The sequence below is a fragment of the Trachypithecus francoisi genome, unplaced genomic scaffold, assembly GCF_009764315.1.
Source record: "Trachypithecus francoisi isolate TF-2019V2 unplaced genomic scaffold, Tfra_2.0 Lachesis_group15, whole genome shotgun sequence".
NCBI classification, from domain to species: Eukaryota; Metazoa; Chordata; class Mammalia; order Primates; family Cercopithecidae; genus Trachypithecus; species Trachypithecus francoisi.
In genome coordinates, this window is record NW_022681460.1 from 15,886,099 (window position 1) to 15,910,326 (window position 24,228).

General features: G+C 38.7%; 1 protein-coding gene across 3 annotated transcripts in view; it reads left to right on the plus strand.

Annotated features, from left to right (window-relative positions):
• Window positions 1–24,228, plus strand: part of NT5DC1 (5'-nucleotidase domain containing 1) — a 150,688-nt gene extending 126,460 nt beyond the window's left edge. For 2 of the 3 annotated variants that reach the window (XM_033234358.1, XM_033234359.1), the window contains exons 9-12: window positions 9,917–10,035; window positions 11,124–11,285; window positions 11,880–12,048; window positions 22,475–24,228. In XM_033234358.1, the coding sequence (XP_033090249.1) occupies window positions 9,917–10,035; window positions 11,124–11,285; window positions 11,880–12,048; window positions 22,475–22,590 (566 nt within the window). In that variant the 3' untranslated portion in view covers window positions 22,591–24,228. The remainder of the gene's footprint in view (window positions 1–9,916; window positions 10,036–11,123; window positions 11,286–11,879; window positions 12,049–22,474) is intronic. The other variant, XM_033234360.1, reaches the window with a different exon arrangement.

Sequence of the window (24,228 nt, forward strand, 5' to 3'; positions counted from 1 at the left end):
CTTTTGTCTTTTTGATAATAGCCATTCTAATAAGTATGAGGTGATAGCTCATTGTGGTTTTACTTTGTATTTCCCCAATGATTAGTTTTGAGCACATTGAGCACTTTTTCATATTGCTGCTAGATATTTGTATAGCTTTTTAAGAAATATCTGTTCAGGTCCTTTGCCCATTTTTTAAATTGGATTATTTGTTTCCTTACTGTTGAGTTGAGTTCTTTTTATGTTTTGGATATTAACCCCTTATCAGAAGTATGCTTTGCAAATATTTTCTACCATTCTACAGATTGTTTTCACTTTGTTGAGTGTTTTCTTTGTGGTTGCATAGCTTTTTAGTATTATGTAATCTCATTTGTCTATTTTTGCTTTTGTTGTCTGTGCATTTGGGGGTATAGCCAGAAAGTCTTATAAAAATTTCATTTTAACTAGCAGTCTACTGTGTTTCATTCTCCTCTGTGGTTTTAGAGGTGAAAAATCTGGATTGATGAAGCAGGACCCAAAGTCCTACCAGTCTCTATAATGAAGACTGTGAAGTGCCTAGCAATCTCAGCATATATAGGATTTCATGCTTTTTGTACAGATATTTAGAAAAGTTTACCTCATTTTGGCCGGGCGCAGTGGCTTACGCCTGTAATCTCAGCACTTTGGAAGGCCGAGGTGGATGGATCACCTGAGGTCGGGAGTTCGAGACCAGCCTGACCAACATGGAGAAACCCCATCTCTACTAAAAGCACAAAATTAGCCAGGCATGGTGGCACATGCCTGTAATCCCAGCTACTAGGGAGGCTGAGGCAGGAGAATCGCTTGAACCTGGGAGGCGGAGATTGCGGTGAGCCAAGATCACAGCATTGCACTCCAGCCTGGGCAACAAGAGTGAAACTCTGACTCAAAAAAAAAAAGAGAGAAGAAAAATTTACCTCATTTTTATCACATCCAGGAGGGCTAGATGTCTAAGGTTCTTTCCAGCCTTTGTTTTCTGGGCCTCTGATTTAAAATATTTCAGTGGAAGAATATTTTTTAGAATTAAACCAAAATACTTTATTCTATTTAGAATGCAAAAAAGATTGCCAGAACTATTACTAATTACAAGATTGTACTGCACATATTTTAAAATCCCTACTTCATTACATTCTGTGTGTTTATTCTGCTGCTGATTCTGATTCTTCAGCTACCTCTAACTGCTTTACCTCTGTTTCTACTACCTTTCCCTTTTAATGTTGATATTCCCTAACATTCTATATTTGGCTCTCCTTTCTTCTGTTGTCCTTCAGCTCTCCACCACTGGGAAGGTTTTAACTATCATCTATATACTGATAGTTCACATTTCCTTATCTCTGGGCTTCACATTTCTCTGACCTTCAGAAGCCTATTTCTATCTGTCTTCTAAAATCTTCACATCCCATGGCCCCAGAGTCGCAGGAAACTTGATATGCTTGCAACAGCTCATTAAATCCCCATCCCATTCCCCTCTTCCCGTATTCCATAATTACATTTTAGCTACTTTTCCAAGCACAGACCTTAACTAAGCTAGTAAGCAAAAACCACAATTACTTTTGCACTAACGTAAAAAAAATCAGTCATCCTCATTTCTTCCCTCCCTTTTAAGTTGTCCTTCCATTTGCTCAGGTTTGTCCTCACTACATTCCCACCACTGCCCGTATCATCCCTTGTGTGAAATGGCACAATATTTAAGTCATTGCTCCAAATGGTTAAAGTAGAGTTAATACAACTGAGCTTGCTGGGATGGAAGGCACAGTGAGCCAGTCACGAAACACAGCATGGCCTTAGCGAGTGGCACAGGTTTGACATCAGCGGTTGTCATGGTAACAGGGGCGAAGATGCTGATACCAGGGTCAGTCAGGACTGAGCTCCTCCCACCAGCCTGATTCCTGCCAGTGCTTAAGGATGTATGGAGGGGAGAAGCGGCTTCCAAGCAAAATCTTCTTCCTCTCTTTTCTCTATCACGTGCACTGCGTCACCAGATCCTCGCCAGTGCTGAGAGCGGGGATACGGGGAATCTCTGTCTTGCAATATTAAATTATTATTGGAGAGGGAACGTGTCTGCCTTGTTCACTGCAATGTCGCCAATGCTGCTTAGCTCAGTTCCTGCCCCTGCCCGCCATTGGGAGAATCATGATCCAACTCTCTCTCTTCCCTCTCTTTTCTCTTCTCTCTCTCTCTTTTTTTTTTTTTTTTTTGAGGCGGAGTCTCGCTCTGTTGCCCGGACTGGAGTGCAGTGGCCGGATCTCAGCTCACTGCAAGCTCCGCCTCCCGGGTTTACGCCATTCTCCTGCCTCAGCCTCCCGAGTAGCTGGGACTACAGGCGCCCGCCATCTCGCCCGGCTAGTTTTTGTATTTTTAGTAGAGACGGGGTTTCACCGTGTTAGCCAGGATGGTCTCGATCTCCTGACCTCGTGATCCGCCCGTCTCGGCCTCGCAAAGTGCTGGGATTACAGGCTTGACCTCTCTCTCTCTCTCTCGGCCTTAGCTGTCACCAGTACACTGACTCTGACTCCCAATTCTTTCCCTGAGACCTGTTTTCCTGAGTCTCATACACAGTTCCTCGTCCACACTAGGCAGCTCCACTCAGTGTTCTGAAATCAAGCTTGAGATTCTCCTTCCACCTAGAAACCACAAACAACCAAATATGCTGGTCACTTTGTGTGTCTTCCTTACCTAACCATCTATTAAAATTCTCCAGCTGATAACCTCCGTTGTCTTTACCCTTTTACCTCCAGTATGCTATGCATTAAATCCTGCTTAATATGCCTGGGAAATCTCTCATCTCTGTCCTCCTTTCCCTTTCCACTAGACTATCTAACCCCTCCCTAACCTCTCTTCAGACACTTTTCATTAGCACAGAGTTCTATTTTTGAGTTCTTTAAAATTTCCCACATCTTTTTTATTAATTACTTAGGCACAAATATATTTAATCACATGCACACAGTATCTCATTGGCTTCCATTCCATGTAGCATCCTAAGGCTAATTGTACAATATGGTTCCTAAATTACCTTTCCATCCTCCTTAACTTATCTCCATAAAAGTATTCTTTACTCCTACTGAAATGATTGCCTTTTATTCTTATATCAAGTTTTTGTTCTCGCTATTCTGTCAACATCAGTGTTTCTCAGACTTTAATGTACACATGAATCACCTAGAGATCTTGTTAAAATGGAGATTCTGATTCAGAGGCCCTGGTGAAACCTTACATTCTGCATTTCTGAATAACTTGTCTGGTGAAGCAGATGCTACTGGTTGGAAGACCACACTTTGAGTGGCATAGATATGTGTAGAATGCCTTCTCTCTTTCCTCTCTGGTGACTTCCTACCTCTTATTTAAGGTCAAACATACAAATCACATTTCCTTTGCAATACCTTCCTTCTGCAGCTCCAGTCAGAGCTGTTTCTTTCTCTGTATTGTTTAGTGTTTTCACTTGGTTACAGTTGGGAAATTGTCTGATGAACTTTGTCACTGGATATTAGTGCTGAGGGGTGCAGCTGTGTGCAGGAATCTTTCTGCCTTTAGCACAATTCCAGCAACATTAAAAGCTCCCAGAATGAAAGAGGCTGAATCCATCAGCGAACTAGTCAACTCCATCTCTACTAAAAATACAAAAACTTAGCTGGACATGGTGGCAGGTGCCTGTAATTCCAGCTGCTCGGGAGGCTGAGGCAGGAAAATCGCTCAAACCCAGGAGGCAGAGATTGCAGTGAGCTGAGATGGCACCATTGCACTCCAGCCTGGGCAATAAGAGCGAAGCTCCATCTCAAAGGAAAAAAACAAGAACTATGAATGAATGGTAAACACCTCCCCCAAACCAAAGTAGATAAGGGTAAGAATCACACTTTTTCTTTAATAGTATAATTTTCCTGTTATAGCCCCCAACACAGGCATTTTACTAGACCTTCTACTTGAAAAATGTCTTACCTGTCCATGCCAAGAAACAGAGAATGTATGTATGAAAATGTACAACTGGAGAAAAAAAAGTCTAGCCCAGAATTGAGGAAGGGATTTATAAAAGTAAAAATGAACTGTTCAGTCAACTTTACATATATACAGAAAGGAATCCTAGAAATAAAAATTGTAAATATATTTTAATCATAATTCATTATTTAGTAACCTCTAACAAGTCAGAGATTGCCACCAGAATATAAGCATCCTTAGAGAAGAGACCCTAAGTATGCTTAGGGCAGAGGCTTGGGCCGTCTCATTCACTGCTATACCCCGACTGACTAAAACAGTCTGTGAAATATAGTAAAAATGAAGAATGAGACGAGAAATAAAATGAATTGTATTTCTTTTTTTTTTTTTTTTTTGAGACTCGCTCTGTCACCCAGGCTGGAATGCAGTGGCCGGATCTCAGCTAACTGCAACCTCCGCCTCCCGGGTTCACGCCATTCTCCTGCCTCAGCCTCCCAGGTAGCTGGGACTACAGGCACCGCCACCTCGCCCGGCTAGTTTTTTGTAGTTTTTAGAAAAGACGGGGTTTCACCGTGTTAGCCAGGATGGTCTCGATCTCCTGACCTCGTGATCCGCCCGTCTCGGCCTCCCATAGTGCTGGGATTACAGGCTTGAGCCACCGTGCCCGGCCGAAAATGAATTGTATTTCTAGCTCAGATTCTGTTTGACTCCACCAGGCTGTGCAGATCCACTCATGTTTATAACTTTTTACTTGTAACAGAAAAACAATGGCAACAACCCACATGTCTATCTATAGAGGACTATTATTAATAAATAATAGAACATGTATAAAATAGAATGAAATGCACATATTTTAAAAGGAGGTAGATTACACTGTGCTAGCTATAAAATAGTTTAAAAATAGCAAGTTGCAAAGCCTCATGCAGATTATTCTAATATTAGCATTTAAAAGCATTTTAAAATTATTAGTATTATATTAGTTTACTAGAGCTACCATAACAAAATGCCACAAACTAGATAGCTTGAACAATGTATTTTATTTCTTTGCAGTTCTGCAGGCTGTGAAGTCTGAAGCCAGGTTGTAGCAGGATTGGTTTCTTCTAAGGCCTCTCTCTTCTTGGTTTGTAGATGGTTGTTTTCTGCCTGTGTCTTCACATAGTCTTTCTTCTGTGTCTATCTGTGTCCTAATCTCATCTTCTTATAAGGAGACCGTATTGGATTAGGTCCACCCTGAGAGTCTCATTTTAATTTAATCCAGCCTTTAAAGGCTCCATCTCTAAATAGTCACATTCTGATATACTAGGGGTTATTATTTTAACTTATGATTTGGGGAGGAACATAATTCAGGCCATAGCAGGTATATATATATATATATACTGAAACTCATCAAATTTTTTTATATTCAATTTATATATATTCAATTTATTGTATGTTGATTAGGTCTCAACAAATGTGTAAAAACATGGAGAAAAGGAATATGCTCATATTCATATTTGCTTTTATGTGCATAAAAGAGTGATTGCCTTTTGCAGAAAAGGTGAGTGCATACCAGCTAGAGTTCAAAAATAAGACTTTTTAAAAAATATGTAAATATATTACTGATTCAGAAAAAATCTCATAAATACATATTTTTAAACATTAGTAAAGTAATGACACCAAGCGCTTTGGGAGTTTAGGAGAGGCAGCAGTCACTGTGAGTTGAGGTTAGAGATTCTGGCCTACAAAACTTATCACAGGTTCTGCTCTCTGTGGTAAGTTTCGCTGAGCTTTATTCAAGACTGTCAGTCTAGCCTTGACTGTATCACTGTCCCATAGCTACTTTGTAACTGTTACACTGTCAAAAACTTTACTGTTTTTTAAACTCATCTTGTCCGTATGTTCTTACAATAAGAAAATAAAAAGATTTACTTCACTGTAGTAAAACATAGCTATATTTAGGAATAAATTACAGTTTCCAAGACAGCTTTAGTTTTATTTATTTGCCTAAATTGATTGCTCCTCCATCTCTTTATCCAACTTCATTTGTTTCTTAACTTCATTAGGTCAGTTTTTTGGTAGTTTGTAGGCTAAAAGAAAGGGTTTGAGCTTTGTTCTCCTATGAGTTTTCTCCTTTATAGTTATTTTATAACCCAAACATCTATTAGTGATTAAGTTAAAGGATTTGAGGAATGATTTGTATATCTTGTAGAGCTTTGGTATAGAAAATTGTCCTAATAATATATTTTTATAGAAAAATGTTTTCAATTAATACATTTTACCTAACTGTTGAGACTGCTTTAAATTAAAGCTGGGACAGTGGAATTTTAGGAAAATAATACAGGTTTGCTTTTTTACGAGATAAAACTTTTTATCAGTGAATTCGGGAGAGACATTGTGAAAATAATAAATTATAAAATTCAGTTCAAAGGGCATTCTAAAGCCCTCCTTCTTTCCTTCATTCATTGCTGAACTGTTTTCAGTATAAATGGAAGATTGTAACAGCACTAAATTTGGGCCTTATATAAAGATGTCATAGGGAGTTAGCTGAGGCTCCATCCTAAGTGAGAATTGTTAGTTTGCGGGTGTCCTCAGGGATAACAGATAAAGGTTTATTCTGTGCTATAGTTGTTTCCTGTTTGTGGCAATACCATGGGACACATTTAGGTCCAGGAATCCAAATTCGGAAATGCTCTCTGGGAGTATCATCTTACTTTGTCTTCTAGCCCTAATTTGAAATCCTCTGGAATAAGGAGGCAAAGTGCATTCTTGTCCGGGCTCTTATTATAACATTTCAGTGACTTTGGGCAGATTCCTTAACTTTTTCAGATATCAATTTATTCACCTGTAAATTGAAGGGATTATAGCTAAGACTTCTTAAACACTTACTTTGTGGCAGACACTTTTCCATGTGCTCTATTTTTATCTGCATTAATTTATTTATACAACCACTCTGTGAGGTAAGCATTGTTTTTAGCCCCATTTTAGAACTGTGGAAGCAAATTATCATCACCATCTATCCCCTTTGTCTTCTTTATATTTTCTATACCTTCTAACTTTTTTGTGTGTGTGTGTGTGTGACAGAATCTCGTTCTGTCACCCAGGCTGAAGTCCAGTGGTGCTATCTCGGCTCACTGCAATCTCCGCCTTCTGGGTTCAAGCAATTCTTCTGCTTCAGCCTCCCGAGTAGCTGGGACTACAGGCACGTGCCACCATGCCCGGCTAATTTTTTGTATTTTTAGTAGGGACAGGGTTTCACCATTCTGGCCAGGCTGGTCTTGAACTCTTGACCTCATGATCCACCTGCCTCAGCCTCCCAAAGTGCTGGGATTACAGGCGTGAGCCACCATGCCTGGCCCTTCTAACATATTTTTAATTAAACTTTTTAAAATCAGTATCCTCATTGTACTCTTTGCAGGACACTGTTTTATGGGTTGGGGTGGGGGTTGTTTTTAGACAGGGTCTACCTCTGTCATCCAGCGGGGAGTGTGGTGATGTGATCTCGGCTCACTGAAACCTCTTTCTCCGGGCTCAAGCTATCCTCCCACCTCAACCTCCCAAGTAGCTGGGACTACAGGTGTGCAACCCCTTACCCAGTGAATTTGTGTATTTTTTGAAGAGACTGTGGTTTCACCATGCTGACCAGGTTGGTCTTGAACTCCTGGACTCAAGCAGTCTGCCTGCCTCAGAATCCCAAAGTGTTGGGATTACAGGTGTGAGCTACCATGCCCAGCGTACATTTTAAAATATTATGTAAAAATAGAGATTTATGTAACTATTTTCAATTGACCTTATAAAGAAGTACAGTGCCCTATCTAAATAATGTAAAAAATGTTTATTTGGGTTTATAAACACAGTGCTTGAAACTTCCCTGAGCTTGTTCATCTGCACTGTACAGCTTCCACCTCAGTTCTGTGGCTTTCACAGTCCGAACAGGCTCTCTACTGCAGGAATTAATACTTCTCTGAGTCTTGCAGCTTCCTAGCTGTGAAGGCTCTGCCAAAACCCTCAGCCTCAGCTGCCCTTGTAGATTAATTATTCGTTAAGGCAGCCTCCAGTATAGGGGCTGGAAACAGGGAGGGGAGGTAATGTTTGTATATAGTGAATTTTTTGTTTTGACTTGATTTGGGGTTTTTTGCTTCCTATTAGATTACTGAGTCTCAACATTTAAGAAATTATGATACTATGGATTTTTAAAATTTTTTTCATAAGTAGTAGAAAGATTCTCTTCCCATTATCCTTGCAAAGTAGGCATCTACATATCAACTGTGAGTCTTTTCAGAAATATTGCTGTAAATTATTCATTTTCCAATTGCCATCAAATCCACATTACTTGCATAGTAAGACATTTCAGTAAATAAGCAGACATCAGAAGTGATCACTTTTTACTGTGTTTCTCCAGGAATATGCTGAATCTTCTTAGACCCTTTTATTGTTAGGCTAGTACATGATTTTGGCTTCCTATCTATTCTTTCTTTAAAGAATAGTGGGATTTTCATTTAATTTTGCAGAAGAATTTTAAAATGGCTGCTGAAATGGCAGCAAGATAAGCATAAATATTTATTGAACATAAGCTGCTAGTTGCTATGATTTGGCTTTAATTATCTATAAATGTAGTTTTAAAATTGTGTTTAAAATATCTGAGGTTATGCAGAAATGCACCTTAATATTGTGATATATTTGACTCATTTTGTAGTAGAATTAATAAATTATATTTCATTTCAGTTATAATGACCAATCTTTAATTTGTAAATCTTAAATTCTCTAGTACCAGATTCAAGATGTTTTATGTTATAAACTAGGCAGAGATTTAATGTTGTTGTCTGTGACTTTTACATATAGTTTCTTTAGGGAAAATTCGATTTTAGTTAAAGGTACTACTATTGCCAGAGATATATTTTTAATGACTAACTTACCCATCTTTGCCTCCTTTCTAAACCCTTTGTTTTCTCCCTGTCCTACTCCAGGGCTGATTTACAACAAAGTCAATGAAGCTTAAGCTTTAAGACCCACTCATTTATCTCTTCCAAATCCTATCAGGGACCATGGTAATTTTGTATTAATTCTGTATGTGTTCTCTTAAAGAGGACCCTTCTAATTATATAAGCTTCTGTATACACAACCTCTGTATCCAACATAGGATTGTATCTTATAAGATTCTTCTTAGTGGCACATCAGAGAGGACCAAAAAAGTGGGGGGAATAAACCTGTTTAAAATCAGAAATCATACAATTGATGTGAGAAAAAGGAGGTTATTTTTTTCATACAGTTTGCAAAGCTGTATCAACAGCTACCAAAGTCTCTGCTGATATATCATGTATTTCATAAAACCTTACTCAGTCTTCCTTTATCATCGTGCTGGTAGGCGGATTCTCTTCAGCTTTTCAGCTCGTGTACAAGTAATAGAATAGTGGGCAAAATTCAGAGAGGCAAAGACTCTTTCACCAGCCCTGCTTTAACAGGAGTGGGAAGGTAATGTGCTGGGAGAGGACAACTTGGAATGGTCCACAAACTTGGGCTTTGGCATCAGATAGTCCTTTCATTCTCCATCCACCCCAAGCTGGTACTAGGGTAAAGCATTTGAGGCATCAAGGGTGCAAAATTTACATCTGAATATGATAGACTACTAATTAAAAACTTATCTCCCTCACCCTCAATTCTAAAAAATTAACACCTAATGACTTTCACTGTGTTGTTTATTTGGTAAACCATTTTGTAGTAGTAGGGGCCTGATGTCAAGCAGATGTCTATCTAATCACCGAATAAATCACTTGCCAGCGTTGAGATCCTGGGCAAAATAACTTCCCGGAACCTTATTTTCCCCAATTAAGAAGGCCATAGGATTGAAAAGTATATACCTTTAAGGGCCTTATAATATGTAGGTACCACTGAATGTCAGCTCCTTTCCCCACAAGGTTCTTGTTTGTACATGTCCTGCAGCCATGCCCTAAGTGTGGTCTGCCCAACTGGCTACTCTCACTTGATTAAAAAGTATATGATTGTCAAACTGCATTTTCAGAGAATGATGAGGAGCAGGAGGCGCTGCCATCTCTGGATAAACCTGGCTGGTACTCCCAAGGGAACGCTGTCCACCTCTATGAACTTCTGAAGAAAATGACTGGCAAACCTGAACCCAAGGTATTTCCAGTTGAGGAGAAGCCCTCAGTGCCCACTTGTAGACATAAGCAGTTGTGAACTGCCAAATCTCTCCTAATTCTTCTGCTTAAATAAGCCTTTCCTTTGTCAGTGTAGACAGGCTGTCTATCTGTGATAGAGAAGAGCAAGGATTCCAGGCAGGGCACCACAAATTTAGGGGGTGTGTGAGTGTGTAGGATGCCTGTGGAATGTTAATCTTGATAATAATCCATCCAAAAAGTTTTCATATATAAAACAAACAACTGAAATTATGCTACAGACTAGCTTAAAGATACACTTGTTTTTGACAGCATGATCACGTTGTTGATGTTGGACACTGGTGCATTTCTAACAGCAGAATCCTTTCTTCTAAGAAAATATTTACCAGAATTTCTGTGAGCTGAGAGATCATGGGGGTAACAGAGCCCTGCTCCATTGGCTGTCACCATGCCACAGTCCTCTGGGGACTCCTGAGGGTTAATGGATGGAGCAGTCTGACTTGCAGATGCTGATTCTCATATCCCTTAACTCTGTTTTCACATCTGAAAATTGAGAGGTATGGACTCAATCAATGGAGTTTGCCTCAGACTACCTAGGGAACTTCCAGCTTCAACATGCCTAGCCCCACTCTCACAGATTCTGTTTCAACCGATCTGAGGTTGGGCCCAGAAACTCTTGAAAAGTGGTTGTGATTTGCACTTTTAATAATCTCTAATCCACAAGTTGTCTCTAATACCTCACCAGCTCTTCAACTGCAGGGGCCATTTTATTAATAATTGTAAACATCTATATAAACATATAGGTTCACGTCTTTAGAAAAATTGAATAAAATCACTTATTTCACCTTATGCTCTCTTCCACCTGTGAATGTGTTATATAACTTCTTAAGACAAATCTGGCACCCTGTAAATCAAATGAGACAAGTTGATGGTCACCTGTGAGGTTATTCAAAGACGTTTAAGCTGTTTATGCAGTTTTTGATTGTCATACTCTGATGCCTGTTGAGAAATTTTCTTCTTCTTTATATGAAACAAATGCCACTCTCTTTCACAATTCTGTGCCTCAAACAGCATCTGCTGTCTGTCTTACAGGTTGTTTATTTTGGTGACAGCATGCATTCAGACATTTTCCCAGCTCGTCACTATAGTAATTGGGAGACAGTCCTCATCCTGGAAGAACTCAGAGGGGATGAAGGTGTGAGGAGTCAGAGGCCTGAGGAGTCAGAGCCTCTAGAGAAGAAAGGAAAATATGAGGTTAGAGTTCCCTGCATCTCTTTCCTTGAAAGAAAAATATTTATGTTTGAAAGCTAAAGTATCTTTATACTACTTGACTCCAAAATTGTCCTGATCAGGCTGAATGCCATCATGTTAAAAAAAAAAAAAGACTAATAATTTGCAACTTTGTACTAATTTGATTGACTTCATGTTCTATTTATACTGAAAGCAATAAATAATAATGCCGTCCTCATTCCTTTCTAAAAAATAAATGCTAAATAAGAAAATTAGACCAAGTTGTTTTTTAACTACCCTTTAGACATCATCATCATTGTAATAGAATTACAGAGTTATTTTTATTGTAGGGAAAAAAATCCTCTTTCTAGGTTGCTCTGTTTGGGCTAGTTTTCAGATAATAACTAATTGACCATATAAAAAGCTAGTTTCTGTTTAAAATAAAGGATACTTCCTAATAAGGAGGAAATATTATTCCTATTCCAAAAACTTAATGTGTGCCCAAAGCCTATTTGTAGATTCCTACAGGGTTTCAAAGTATTTACTTCATAGACAAAAAAGTTATGAGATTGAACATTAGTTAATCACCATTTTAATTATTCTGTTCTCTTGTTTCAGGGACCAAAAGCAAAGCCTTTAAATACTTCATCTAAAAAATGGGGTTCTTTTTTTATTGATTCAGTTTGGGGACTGGAAAATACAGAAGACTCCTTGGTTTATACATGGTCTTGTAAGAGAATCAGTACTTACAGCACTATTGCAATTCCAAGTATTGAAGCAATTGCAGGTAAGGGGGAGCATACCTATAAAGCTTCACCTGTTACTAGACAGTAATGACCAGTACTAGAATTCTTGTCTTTAAGAAAAAGAAATCTTCCCACAACATTGATTTATCTTTGGGGAAAACATCTTCTAGATATGGAACCTAGGTCATTAGGACCAGCACTTCCGTGGGAGGCAACTACAAAAGCTCGACAATTTATTTTTTTTTAATTCAGCTTGGAGGCATATTATAAATTTAGGGAAGTTACCAGGACAAGCTGCTGAGGAGGCCCAGTAAGGTGAACCTGGCATTTGAGGCTACTTTTCCCCCTGGGTGTTTGCTGATTCTGGAGAGGGCACCACAGAGGGTGAGTGGGCCTTTCAGTAACTTCATGAATCTACAGGAATAGGAACAGAGGAGAGGGCCTGCCTGAGGAGGGGTGGGTCTGGTGAACTCCCTCAATCTATGTTGAGGCCCTGAAGTGCTTTACTTTAGAATAAGGATGAATTGAGAAGAAATCTCCATTTTCACAGGAACTAAAACTCAGCTTGAAATCAGCTGAATACCTAAAATTGGATTGAGGAGATTCCAAATTAGTAGTGCCCCAATATATTAGTAGAAACAAATATAGATTCTCTTTTGAGGGGGATAACATCATTCTAGGACTCAAATTATTTCTAAAAACAATTCATATAAAATTCAGCACATAATGAAAAATAGCCAGGCACATAAAGATATGAGACCACACTAACAGAAATAACCTTGCTTATTATAGTCAAATACAGAAATGGAAGGAATGAGAAATTTGGTAGAGACAAAAACTATGGTATAAACTGTGATATAAAAAGAATGCAGATTGTAGAATTTAAATATTTAAAAAATGAAATTAAGAACTTAACAGGTTGATTTAATAGCAAATTAGACAGATGAAAAGTCAGTGCACTGGAAATTAGGTCAAAAGAACATATTTGGAATGAAACAGTAAGAGAAAAATCATAAAAGGTACAGAAGAGAGACTGAGACATAAAAGATATAGTGAGAAGGAGTAAGGTTTCTATATGGCCAGCCTTCTGTATTCTCGGGTTTCACATTTTCAGATTCAACCAGCTGTGGATAAAAATTATTCAGAGGAAAAAAATAAAACATAATACAACAATTTAAAATGTTACAAATTTTTAAAAATACAGTATAACTATTTACATAGCATTTACATCGTATTCGATATTATAAGTAATCTAGTGATGAATTAAATTATACAGGAAGATGTATGTAGGTTTAATGCAAATATTATGCCATTTTTTGACTTGAGCATGTGCAGGTTTTGGTATCACAGGGGTGCCCTGCAGGTACTGAGGGGCATCTGTGATTGGAGTCCCAGGAGATGAGAGAATAAGGGAGACGAGAGAAAAGTGATGGGAAAAAAATAAGCCAAAGGTTTAAGAAGCCCAAAGAAATGAAACAAAATGAATAAAAAGAAATTCAGAGTTAACTGCTAAATGCCAAAGATAATTAAATATTAAAAGCAATCAAGAGCATAAATATAGATTAAATAACAGATTGACATCTGACTTATCAGAAACAGAGAAGAGTCAAAGACAATAGAATGATGGCTTTAAATTGCTGAAAGAAAATCATGTGAATCTTGACGGAATTCTATACCCAGTAAACTTTTTAAAGAATAAAAGTAAAATATTGGCTGGGCTTGGTGGTTTATGCCTGTAATCCCAGCACTTTGGGAGGCTGAGGCGGGCAGGTGAATCGATACATCTGAGGTCAGGAGTTGGAGACCAGTCTGGCCAACATGGTGAAACCCCGTCTCTACTAAAAATACAGAAATTAGCCAGGTGTGGTGGTGGGTGCCTGTATTCCCAGCTACTCGGGAGGTTGAGGCAGGAGAATTGCTTGAACCTGGGAGGCAGAAGTTGCAATGAGCTGAGATCATACCACTGCACTCCAGCCTAGGTAACAGAGCAAGACTCTGTCTCAAAAAAAACAAAAAAAAGTAAAATATTTTTAGACAGAATAATAAAGAAAATGTATATCCAGAAACCTGCACTAGAGGAAATAAAGATTATTGTTCTCCAGGTACAATTAAAAATAATTCATGTTGGAAGACTGGAAATGCAAGAAGAATGTATGTGATATAAGTATATGGTATAAGTGTATGAATTAAAAATGAATGCTTAGTGTTTAAAACAATAAAAATTAAAGTCCCATGGGATTTGCATAAATAGAGAATTAAAATGCCTGACAACAATGGCATATATATGCCAGAGTGGGGCAGCAAACATTAACATGTTCTAACATGCTAGAATTAAACAATTAAGGATAAGACTATGTTCAATATTGATGTCGGAAAAGCATGTTGTAATCTCTAAAATAACTGTCAAAAGAATTGTGATGATATACATATACCAAGCTAATATGTAAAATAATTTAAGAATCTAAAAGAAAACAAAGGGGATGAGAGAATATTAAGAATCAGCAAGACAAATGGAAAGCATTTAGTAAAATGTTTAATTTAAACCTGAAGTAATTACATTAAATATATGTGACCAAATACTCCAATTAATAGCTGATTTTTAAAAAATAACAATACCCAGCTGGGCACTGTGGCTCACACCTGTAATCCTTGCACTTAGTAGAGATGGGGTTTTACCATGTTAGCCAGGATGGTCTCCATCTCCTGACCTGGTGATCTGCCTGCCTCGGTCTCCCAAAGTGCAAGGTTGTTTATAAAAGATATATCTGAGGGAGGCGGAGCAAGATGGCCGAATAGGAACAGCTCCAGTCTCCAACTCCATGCGTGAGAGACACAGAAGACCGGTGATTTCTGCATTTTCAACTGAGGTACTGGGGTCATCTCACTGGGGAGTGCAGGACAATTGGTGCTGGTCAGCTGCTGCAGCCCGACCAGCGAGAGCTGAAGCAGGGCGGGGAATTGCCTCACCTGGGAAGCGCAAGGGGGAAGGGAATCCCTTTTCCTAGCCAGGGGAACTGAGACACACAACACCTGGAAAATCGGGTAAGTCCCACCCCAATACTGCGCTTTAAGCAAACGGGCACACCAGGAGATTATACCCACACCTGGCCGGGAGGGTCCCACGGCCACGGAGCCTCCCTTATTGCTAGCACAGCAGTCTGCGATCTAACCGAAACGGCAGCAGCGAGGCTGGGGGAGGGGCGCCCGCCGTTGCTGAGGCTTAAGTAGGTAAACAAAGCCGCTGGGAAGCTCCAACTGAGTGGAGCTCACAGCAGCTCAAGGAAACCTGCCTGTCTCTGTAGACTCCACCTCTGGGGACAGGGCACAGCTAAACAACAAAAGGGGAAGCAGCAGAGGCCTGTGCAGACGTGAACGACTCTGTCTGACAGCTTTGAAGAGAGCAGTGGATCTCCCAACACGGAGGTTGAAATCTGAGAACGGACAGACTGCCTGCTCAAGTGGGTCCCTGACCCCTGAGTAGCCTAACTGGGAGACATCGCCCACTAAGGGCAGTCTGACACCCCACACCTCACAGGGTGGAGTACACCCCTGAGAGGAAGCTTCCAAAGTAAGAATCAGACAGGTACACTTGCTGTTCAGCAATATTCTATCTTCTGCAACCTCTGCTGCTGATACCCAGGCAAACAGGGTCTGGAGTGGACCTCAAGAAATCTCCAACAGACCTACAGCTGAGGGTCCTGACTATTAGAAGGAAAACTATCAAACAGGAAGAACACCTATCCCAAAACCCCATCAGTACGTCACCATCATCAAAGACCAGAGACAGATAAAACCACAAAGATGGGGAAGAAGCAGGGCAGAAAAGCTGGAAATTCAAGAAATAAGAGCACATCTCCCCCTGCAAAGGAGCACAGCTCATCGCCAGCAACGGATAAAAGCTGGTCAGAGAATGACTTTGACGACATGAGAGAAGAAGGCTTCAGTCCATCAAACTTCTCAGAGCTAAAGGAGGAATTACGTACCCAGCGCAAAGAAACTAAAAATCTTGAAAAAAGAGTGGAAGAATTGATAGCTAGAATAATTAATGCAGAGAAGGTCATAAATGAAATGACAGAGATGAAAACCATGACACGAGAAATACGTAACAAATCCACAAGCTTCAGTAACCAACTCGATCAACTGGAAGAAAGAGTATCAGCGATTGAGGATCAAATGAATGAAATGAAGCGAGAAGAGAAACCAAAAGGAAAAAGAAGAAAAAGAAATGAACAAAGCCTGCAAGAAGTATGGGATTACGTAAAAAGACCAAATCTACCTCTGATTGGGGTGCCTCAAAGTGAGGGGGAAAATGGAACCAAGCTGGAAAACACTCTTCAGGATATCATCCAGGAGAACTTCCCCAACCTAGTAGGGCAGGCCAACATTCAAATTCAGGAAATACAGAGAACACCACAAAGATACTCCTCGAGAAGAGCAACTCCAAGACACATAATTGTCAGATTCACCAAAGTTGAAATGAAGGAAAAAATCTTAAGGGCAGCCAGAGAGAAAGGTCGAGTTACCCACAAAGGGAAGCCCATCAGACTAACAGCAGACCTCTCGGCAGAAACTCTACAAGCCAGAAGAGAGTGGGGGCCAATATTCAACGTTCTTAAAGAAAAGAATTTTCAACCCAGAATTTCATATCCAGCCAAACTAAGTTTCATAAGTGAAGGAGAAATAAAATCCTTTCCAGATAAGCAAATGCTTAGAGATTTTGTCACCACCAGGCCTGCCTTACAAGAGACCCTGAAGGAAGCCCTAAACATGGAAAGGAACAACCGGTACCAGCCATTGCAAAAACAAGCAAAAATGTAAAGACCATCGAGGCTAGGAAGAAACTGCATCAACTAACGAGCAAAATAACCAGTTAATATCATAATGGCAGGATCAAGTTCACACATAACAATATTAACCTTAAATGTAAATGGACTAAATGCTCCAATTAAAAGACACAGACTGGCAAACTGGATAAAGAGTCAAGACCCATCAGTCTGCTGTATTCAGGAGACCCATCTCACATGCAGAGACATACATAGGCTCAAAATAAAGAGATGGAGGAAGATCTACCAAGCAAATGGACAACAAAAAAAAAGCAGGGGTTGCAATCCTAGTCTCTGATAAAAATAGACTTTAAACCATCAAAGATCAAAAGAGACAAAGAAGGCCATTACATAATGGTAAAGGGATCAATTCAACAGGAAGAGCTAACTCTCCTAAATATATATGCACCCAATACAGGAGCACCCAGATTCATAAAGCAAGTCCTTAGAGACCTACAAAGAGACTTAGACTCCCATACAATAATAATGGGAGACTTCAACACTCCACTGTCAACATTAGACAGATCAACGAGACAGAAAGTTAACAAGGATATCCAAGAATTGAACTCATCTCTGCACCAAGCGGACCTAATAGACATCTATAGAACTCTCCACCCCAAATCAACAGAATATACATTCTTCTCAGCACCACATCGCACTTATTCCAAAATTGACCACATAATTGGAAGTAAAGCACTCCTCAGCAAATGTAAAAGAACAGAAATTATAACAAACTGTCTCTCAGACCACAGTGCAATCAAACTAGAACTCAGGACTAAGAAACTCAATCAAATCCGCTCAACTACATGGAAACTGAACAACCTGCTCCTGAATTACTACTGGGTAATTAACAAAATGAAGGCAGAAATAAAGATGTTCTTTGAAACCAATGAGAACAAAGATACAACATACCAGAATCTCTGGGACACATTTAAAGCAGTGTGTAGAGGGAAATTTAGAGCACTAAATGCCCACAAGAGAAAGCTGGAAAGATCTAAAATTGACACTCTAACATCACAATTAAAAGAACTGGAGAAGCAAGAGCAAACACATTCAAAAGCTAGCAGAAGGCAAGAAATAACGAAGATCAGAGCAGAACTGAAGGAGATAGAGACACAAAAAACCCTCCAAAAACTCAATGAATCCAGGAGTTGGTTTTTTGAAAAGATCAACAAAATTGACAGACCGCTAGCAAGACTAATAAAGAAGAAAAGAGAGAAGAATCAAATAGACGCAATAAAAAATGATAAAGGGGATATCACCACGGACCCCACAGAAATACAAACTACCATCAGAGAATACTATAAACACCTCTACGCAAATCAACTAGAAAATCTAGAAGAAATGGATAATTTCCTGGACACTTACACTCTCCCAAGACTAAACCAGGAAGAAGTTGAATCCCTGAATAGACCAATAGCAGGCTCTGAAATTGAGGCAATAATTAATAGCCTACCAACCAAAAAAAGTCCAGGACCAGACGGATTCACAGCTGAATTCTACCAGAGGTACAAGGAGGAGCTGGTACCATTCCTTCTGAAACTATTCCAATCAATAGAAAAAGAGGGAATCCTCCCTAACTCATTTTATGAGGCCAACATCATGCTGATACCAAAGCCTGGCAGAGACACAACAAAAAAAGAAAATTTTAGACCAATATCCCTGATGAACATCAATGCAAAAATCCTCAATAAAATACTGGCAAACCGGTTTCAGCAGCACATCAAAAAGCTTATCCACCATGATCAAGTGGGCTTCATCCCTGGGATGCAAGGCTGGTTCAGCATTCGCAAATCAATAAACGTAATCCAGCATATAAACAGAACCAAAGACAAGAACCACATGATTATCTCAATAGATGCAGAAAAGTCTTTTGACAAAATTCAACAGCCCTTCATGCTAAAAATGCTCAATAAATTCGGTATTGATGGAACGTACCTCAAAATAATAAGAGCTATTTATGACAAACCCACAGCCAATATCATACTGAATGGGCAAAAACTGGAAAAATTCCCTTTGAAAACTGGCACAAGACAGGGATGCCCTCTCTCACCACTCCTATTCAACATAGTGTTGGAAGTTCTGGCTAGGGCAATCAGGCAAGAGAAAGAAATAAAGGGTGTCCAGTTAGGAAAAGAAGAAGTCAAATTGTCCCTGTTTGCAGATGACATGATTGTATATTTAGAAAACCCCATTGTCTCAGCCCAAAATCTCCTTAAGCTGATAAGCAACTTCAGCAAAGTCTCAGGATACAAAATTAATGTGCAAAAATCACAAGCATTCTTATACACCAGTAACAGACAAACAGAGAGCCAAATCACGAATGAACTTCCATTCACAATTGCTCCAAAGAGAATAAAATACCTAGGAATCCAGCTGACAAGGGATGTAAAGGACCTCTTCAAGGAGAACTACAAACCACTGCTCAGTGAAATAAAAGAGGACACTAACAAATGGAAGAACACACCATGCTCATGGATAGGAAGAATTAATATCATGAAAATGGCCATACTGCCCAAGGTTATTTATAGATTCCATGCCATCCCCATCAAGCTACCAATGAGTTTCTTCACAGAATTGGAAAAAACGACTTTAAAGTTCATATGGAACCAAAAAAGAGCCCGCATTGCCAAGACAATCCTAAGTCAAAAGGACAAAGCTGGAGGCATCACGCTACCTGACTTCAAACTATACTACAAGGCTATAGTAACCAAAACAGCATGGTACTGGTACCACAACAGAGATATAGACCAATGGAACAGAACAGAGTCCTCAGAAATAATACCACACATCTACAGCCATCTGATCTTTGACAAACCTGAGAGAAACAAGAAATGAGGAAAGGATTCCCTATTTAATAAATGGTGCTGGGAAAATCGGCTAGCCATAAGTAGAAAGCTGAAACTGGATCCTTTCCTTACTCCTTATACGAAAATTAATTCAAGATGGATTAGAGACTTAAATGTTAGACCTAATACCATAAAAACCCTAGAAGAAAACCTAGGTAGTACCATTCAGGACATAGGCATGGGCAAGGACTTCATGTCTAAAACACCAAAAGCAACGGCAACAAAAGCCAAAATTGACAAATGGGATATGATTAAACTAAAGAGCTTCTGCACAGCAAAAGAAACTACCATCAGAGTGAACAGGCAACCTACAGAATGGGAGAAAATTTGTGCAATCTACTCATCTGACAAAGGGCTACTATCCAGAATCTACAAAGAACTCAAACAAATTTACAAGAAAAAAACAAACAACCCCATCAAAAAGTGGGCAAAGGATATGAACAGACATTTCTCAAAAGAAGACATTCATACAGCCAACAGACATATGAAAAAATGCTCATCATCACTGGCCATCAGAGAAATGCAAATCAAAACCACAATGAGATACCATCTCACACCAGTTAGAATGGCAATCATTAAAAAGTCAGGAAGCAACAGATGCTGGAGAGGATGTGGAGAAATAGGAACACTTTTACACTGTTGGTGGGATTGTAAACTAGTTCAACCATTATGGAAAACAGTATGGCGATTCCTCAAGGATCTAGAACTAGATGTACCATATGACCCAGCCATCCCACTACTGGTTATATACCCAAAGGATTATAAATTACTCTACTACAAAGACACATGCACACGTATGTTTATTGCGGCACTATTCACAATAGCAAAGACTTGGAATCAACCCAAATGTCCATCTGTGACAGACTGGATTAAGAAAATGTGGCACATATACACCATGGAATATTATGCAGCCATAAAAAAGGATGAGTTTGCGTCCTTTGTAGGACATGGATGCAGCTGGAAACCATCATTCTCAGCAAACTATCACAAGAACAGAAAACCAAACACCGCATGTTCTCACTCATAGGTGGGAACTGAACAATGAGATCACTTGGATTCGGGAAGGGGAACATCACACACCGGGGCCTATCATCGGGGGGGGGGGGGAGGGATTGCATTGGGAGTTATACCTGATATAAATGACGAATTGATGGGTGCTGACGAGTTGATGGGTGCAGCACACCAACATGGCACAAGTATACATATGTAACAAACCTGCACGTTATGCACATGTACCCTAGAACTTAAAGTATAATAAAAATAAATAAATAAAATAAATAAAAATAAATAAAATAAAATAACATATATATCTAAGACATAAGGATTCAGAAAGTTTAAATATCAAAAGATGGACGAAATAATACCATGCTAACAGTAACCAAAAGAGAGAGTAACTGCATTAATATGAAACACAGTAGATACTAAGGGGAAAAATGATTAGCATGAGAGAGATCACTTCATAAATACAAACTCTTAGTTCTCAGAAATATATAACTGCCACTCTAAGATACAAAGTCCCCTGTCCTCTCTCAGGTCAGAACTTAATCTCTCCATTTTCACAATACCAAGAAAATGCCTAAAAAAGAAAACATCCACTCTCCTTTATACAGGCATATGCTTTCCACTTGGATTCTTAGTTTCCAAGTTTCCTTCAGCATTTGACAAAGGGTTTGAGGAGAAAACCAGCAGAGTCCAGTTCTCTAACCCTTCCTTTACAGTGGTCCTAGCCCCTCAATTTTTGTCTCTGCAGCCCTGCAAGACTGCCAAAATCTCTACTGGTTTTTCTGCTGCTTATAGTAACCCCTACCACCAGCCAGAATCCCAGCACCAGAGGAGAAAAGCTGAAGCTTAGTGCTAGCTCCTCTCTCCGCTGGTTCCTCCTTCCCAGGAATTGTGTCTTAAGTCTTGGTTGCCTCTTTAGCTCTCTGGTGACTTCAGTCTCATGTTTATATTTTATCCAGATTTTCTAGTTGAAGTTAGAAGTCTAGTTAATTTTTTTGAACTTCAGATTCTTCTTCCTTCAATTGAAGAAAGTTGCCATGTTGTATGTATTAAAATTCTTATTTAGCTAAGCATTTGAAGATTATTCTCAGTAACCCTCTTCCTGGGACTATGAAGAAGATTATTAGGTCTCATTCACCAGTTACATGATCCTCTGAGGAGGGCCTGGGAGATTTTTTTTTTAATGTTTATTCAGATAAGCCTTCATATTTTTGTATTAACTTCTGTGCAGAGTATTAAAATTAAACTCACTAGTTAGAGCTCTGGGGATGATTTGAGATATCTCTAAATGTGATTTGACTTAAACATTATTATAAATTGTATAGGGAAAGATATCTAACTCTTCATCCTAAGTGACCTTTGATAGACCTTTTCTGTAATATGGGAGAAAGAATAAAATTAAATTGTTTTAAATGAGATAGGAAGTGAAAAATAACCTAGTACATCCCTTTTGCCTCTTAAAACCTTATATTCAAGTAATGTTTCTGTATTTGTGGATATTCTGTTAGACATGGTTATCTCGTTCACATTTAAATGCCTAGAAGCCTTTTTTATAGCTGTTGTAAAAGTTTGTATTTATTAGCCATATATATATGTTACAATGGTGATTGGTTTATACACATTTTTAGCCTTATAATAATAGCTAACAGAGACCTACTGAAGGAGCAAAAGAAATGTTAAAATTTTACAGGTTTCAAAAATAAGTTTTACTATCAGTGAATATCAAGTTTTGATTTGTTTATGAAAGGCATTCAGAGGCCTGTGCAATAATTAAATTTTTTTTTCCTCCCCAGAATTACCTCTGGACTACAAATTTACAAGATTCTCTTCAAGCAATTCAAAAACAGCTGGCTACTATCCAAATCCTCCACTGGTCTTAACAAGCGATGAGACACTGATATCCAAATAAGTTGTCTTTATTGGAAAATGAAGTGAAGACCCATATATGCAGTAAAAAAAATTTTTTCAAAAAATACTGTAAAAGACTTTAAGGAACGAGTTTTATTGATCAAGAAGTTGATATTTGCCCATAGGTCTCCTTTCTATAAATCATCTTGATGTTTAACAACTCTTATTATATTAAAATCTCAGTATCCTAAAACTTAGAACCTTATTATTTTCTATACAATAGTTTTGTGATTAGAATTCACCTGGGGACACACACTCCCACACACATATGCCTAGTTCAGTGGTTCTCAAAGTGTGATCCATAGACTAATAGCAGAGCATTACCTGAGAACTTGATAATGCACATTGCAGGCCCCACCCAAAACCTGTTGAATCAGCAGCTCTGAGAGTGGGGCCTACCAATCTGTGGTTTAACAAGCCCATCAGGTGATTCTAATTTACACTACAGTTTGAGACCCACCGACCTAGAACATATTCTCCAGAGACTTGGCTTAATTGGTCTGGCTAAATATAGCTGAGCATTGTTACCTTTTATATGCCCTAGGAAAGTGCAGCCAGAATTGAAAACCAACTGATCTATACCAGTTCTTTCAATTAATAGTCAAGAACACTGAGTCCAGTGAGATTAAGTGATTTTTCCAGGCTATGAGGTTTTATGCTATTCCTGTGTTCTCTAAAACAAGAAAATAAAAAGATATGATTTCTTCTCTGTTCATACAGCAAGCAGAGATGGTCTAGAAGTCAGTCATCTCAACCTCCATTGTTACCCACTAGTTTTTTTTTCTAATAATGTTAAAGGCTATTTAATTTATTGAATCAACTTTAAGCATTACATTCTCAGTAGGGGATGAAAAATGGTTACTGGGGTGGAAAAAAATACTAGATGGGGTGAAAAAATATATGGATAGGATGACTTCCAAAATCATCCTATCCAACAAAATCTTATTCCTCAGTATTAATTTCTCTCATTGGGAAGAAATTTGTAGTTGAAACTATTTAATTTAATTTGAATTTAATTTCTGTAATTGGGAAGGAAGGTAATAATGAACAAAAAGTTTGAGAAAAAAAATGCTTTAAGGGGTTTTACAGGCATACTCCAGTCCAGGACTGTAGTGTTCTGTGTGCTATGTATAGTCACATTAGTAGCTATTTGTTGCAAGATACTTGAAGCCAAATGTTTGCAGTATAGGTTCCTGGCTACTCTTTATGCTGTGATTTCACTCTGTCTATCATGGGCAGTATTAGAAAACATACTGGTTTTCACTATCTGGTTTTCAAACACTATCATTATTTTACCTGGATTGTAGTGGAGAATTGAGCATATCAATGCATGCATTGGAAAGAAAAAAATCTTGTTAAAATTTGGAAATGTTCAGCTAAATCCCAGATATACTGTGGGATGAGTTATCTCAGGATAGGTAAAAAAAAAAAAAATTACTAAAATTTTTCCCTCACAGTCAGTACCTTTCTTTGATATTTAACAATAAGTATATAGTGATATACTTGAAGTTTATGTCCAGAATGTCATTGGAATATTACAATGAGCATAAATAAGCTTAGGACTAAATGAAAGATGCTATCTCATGTATGCTTTAAATAGAAAATTGATTTCTTTTAAAAATAAAGCTATTTTTCCTTA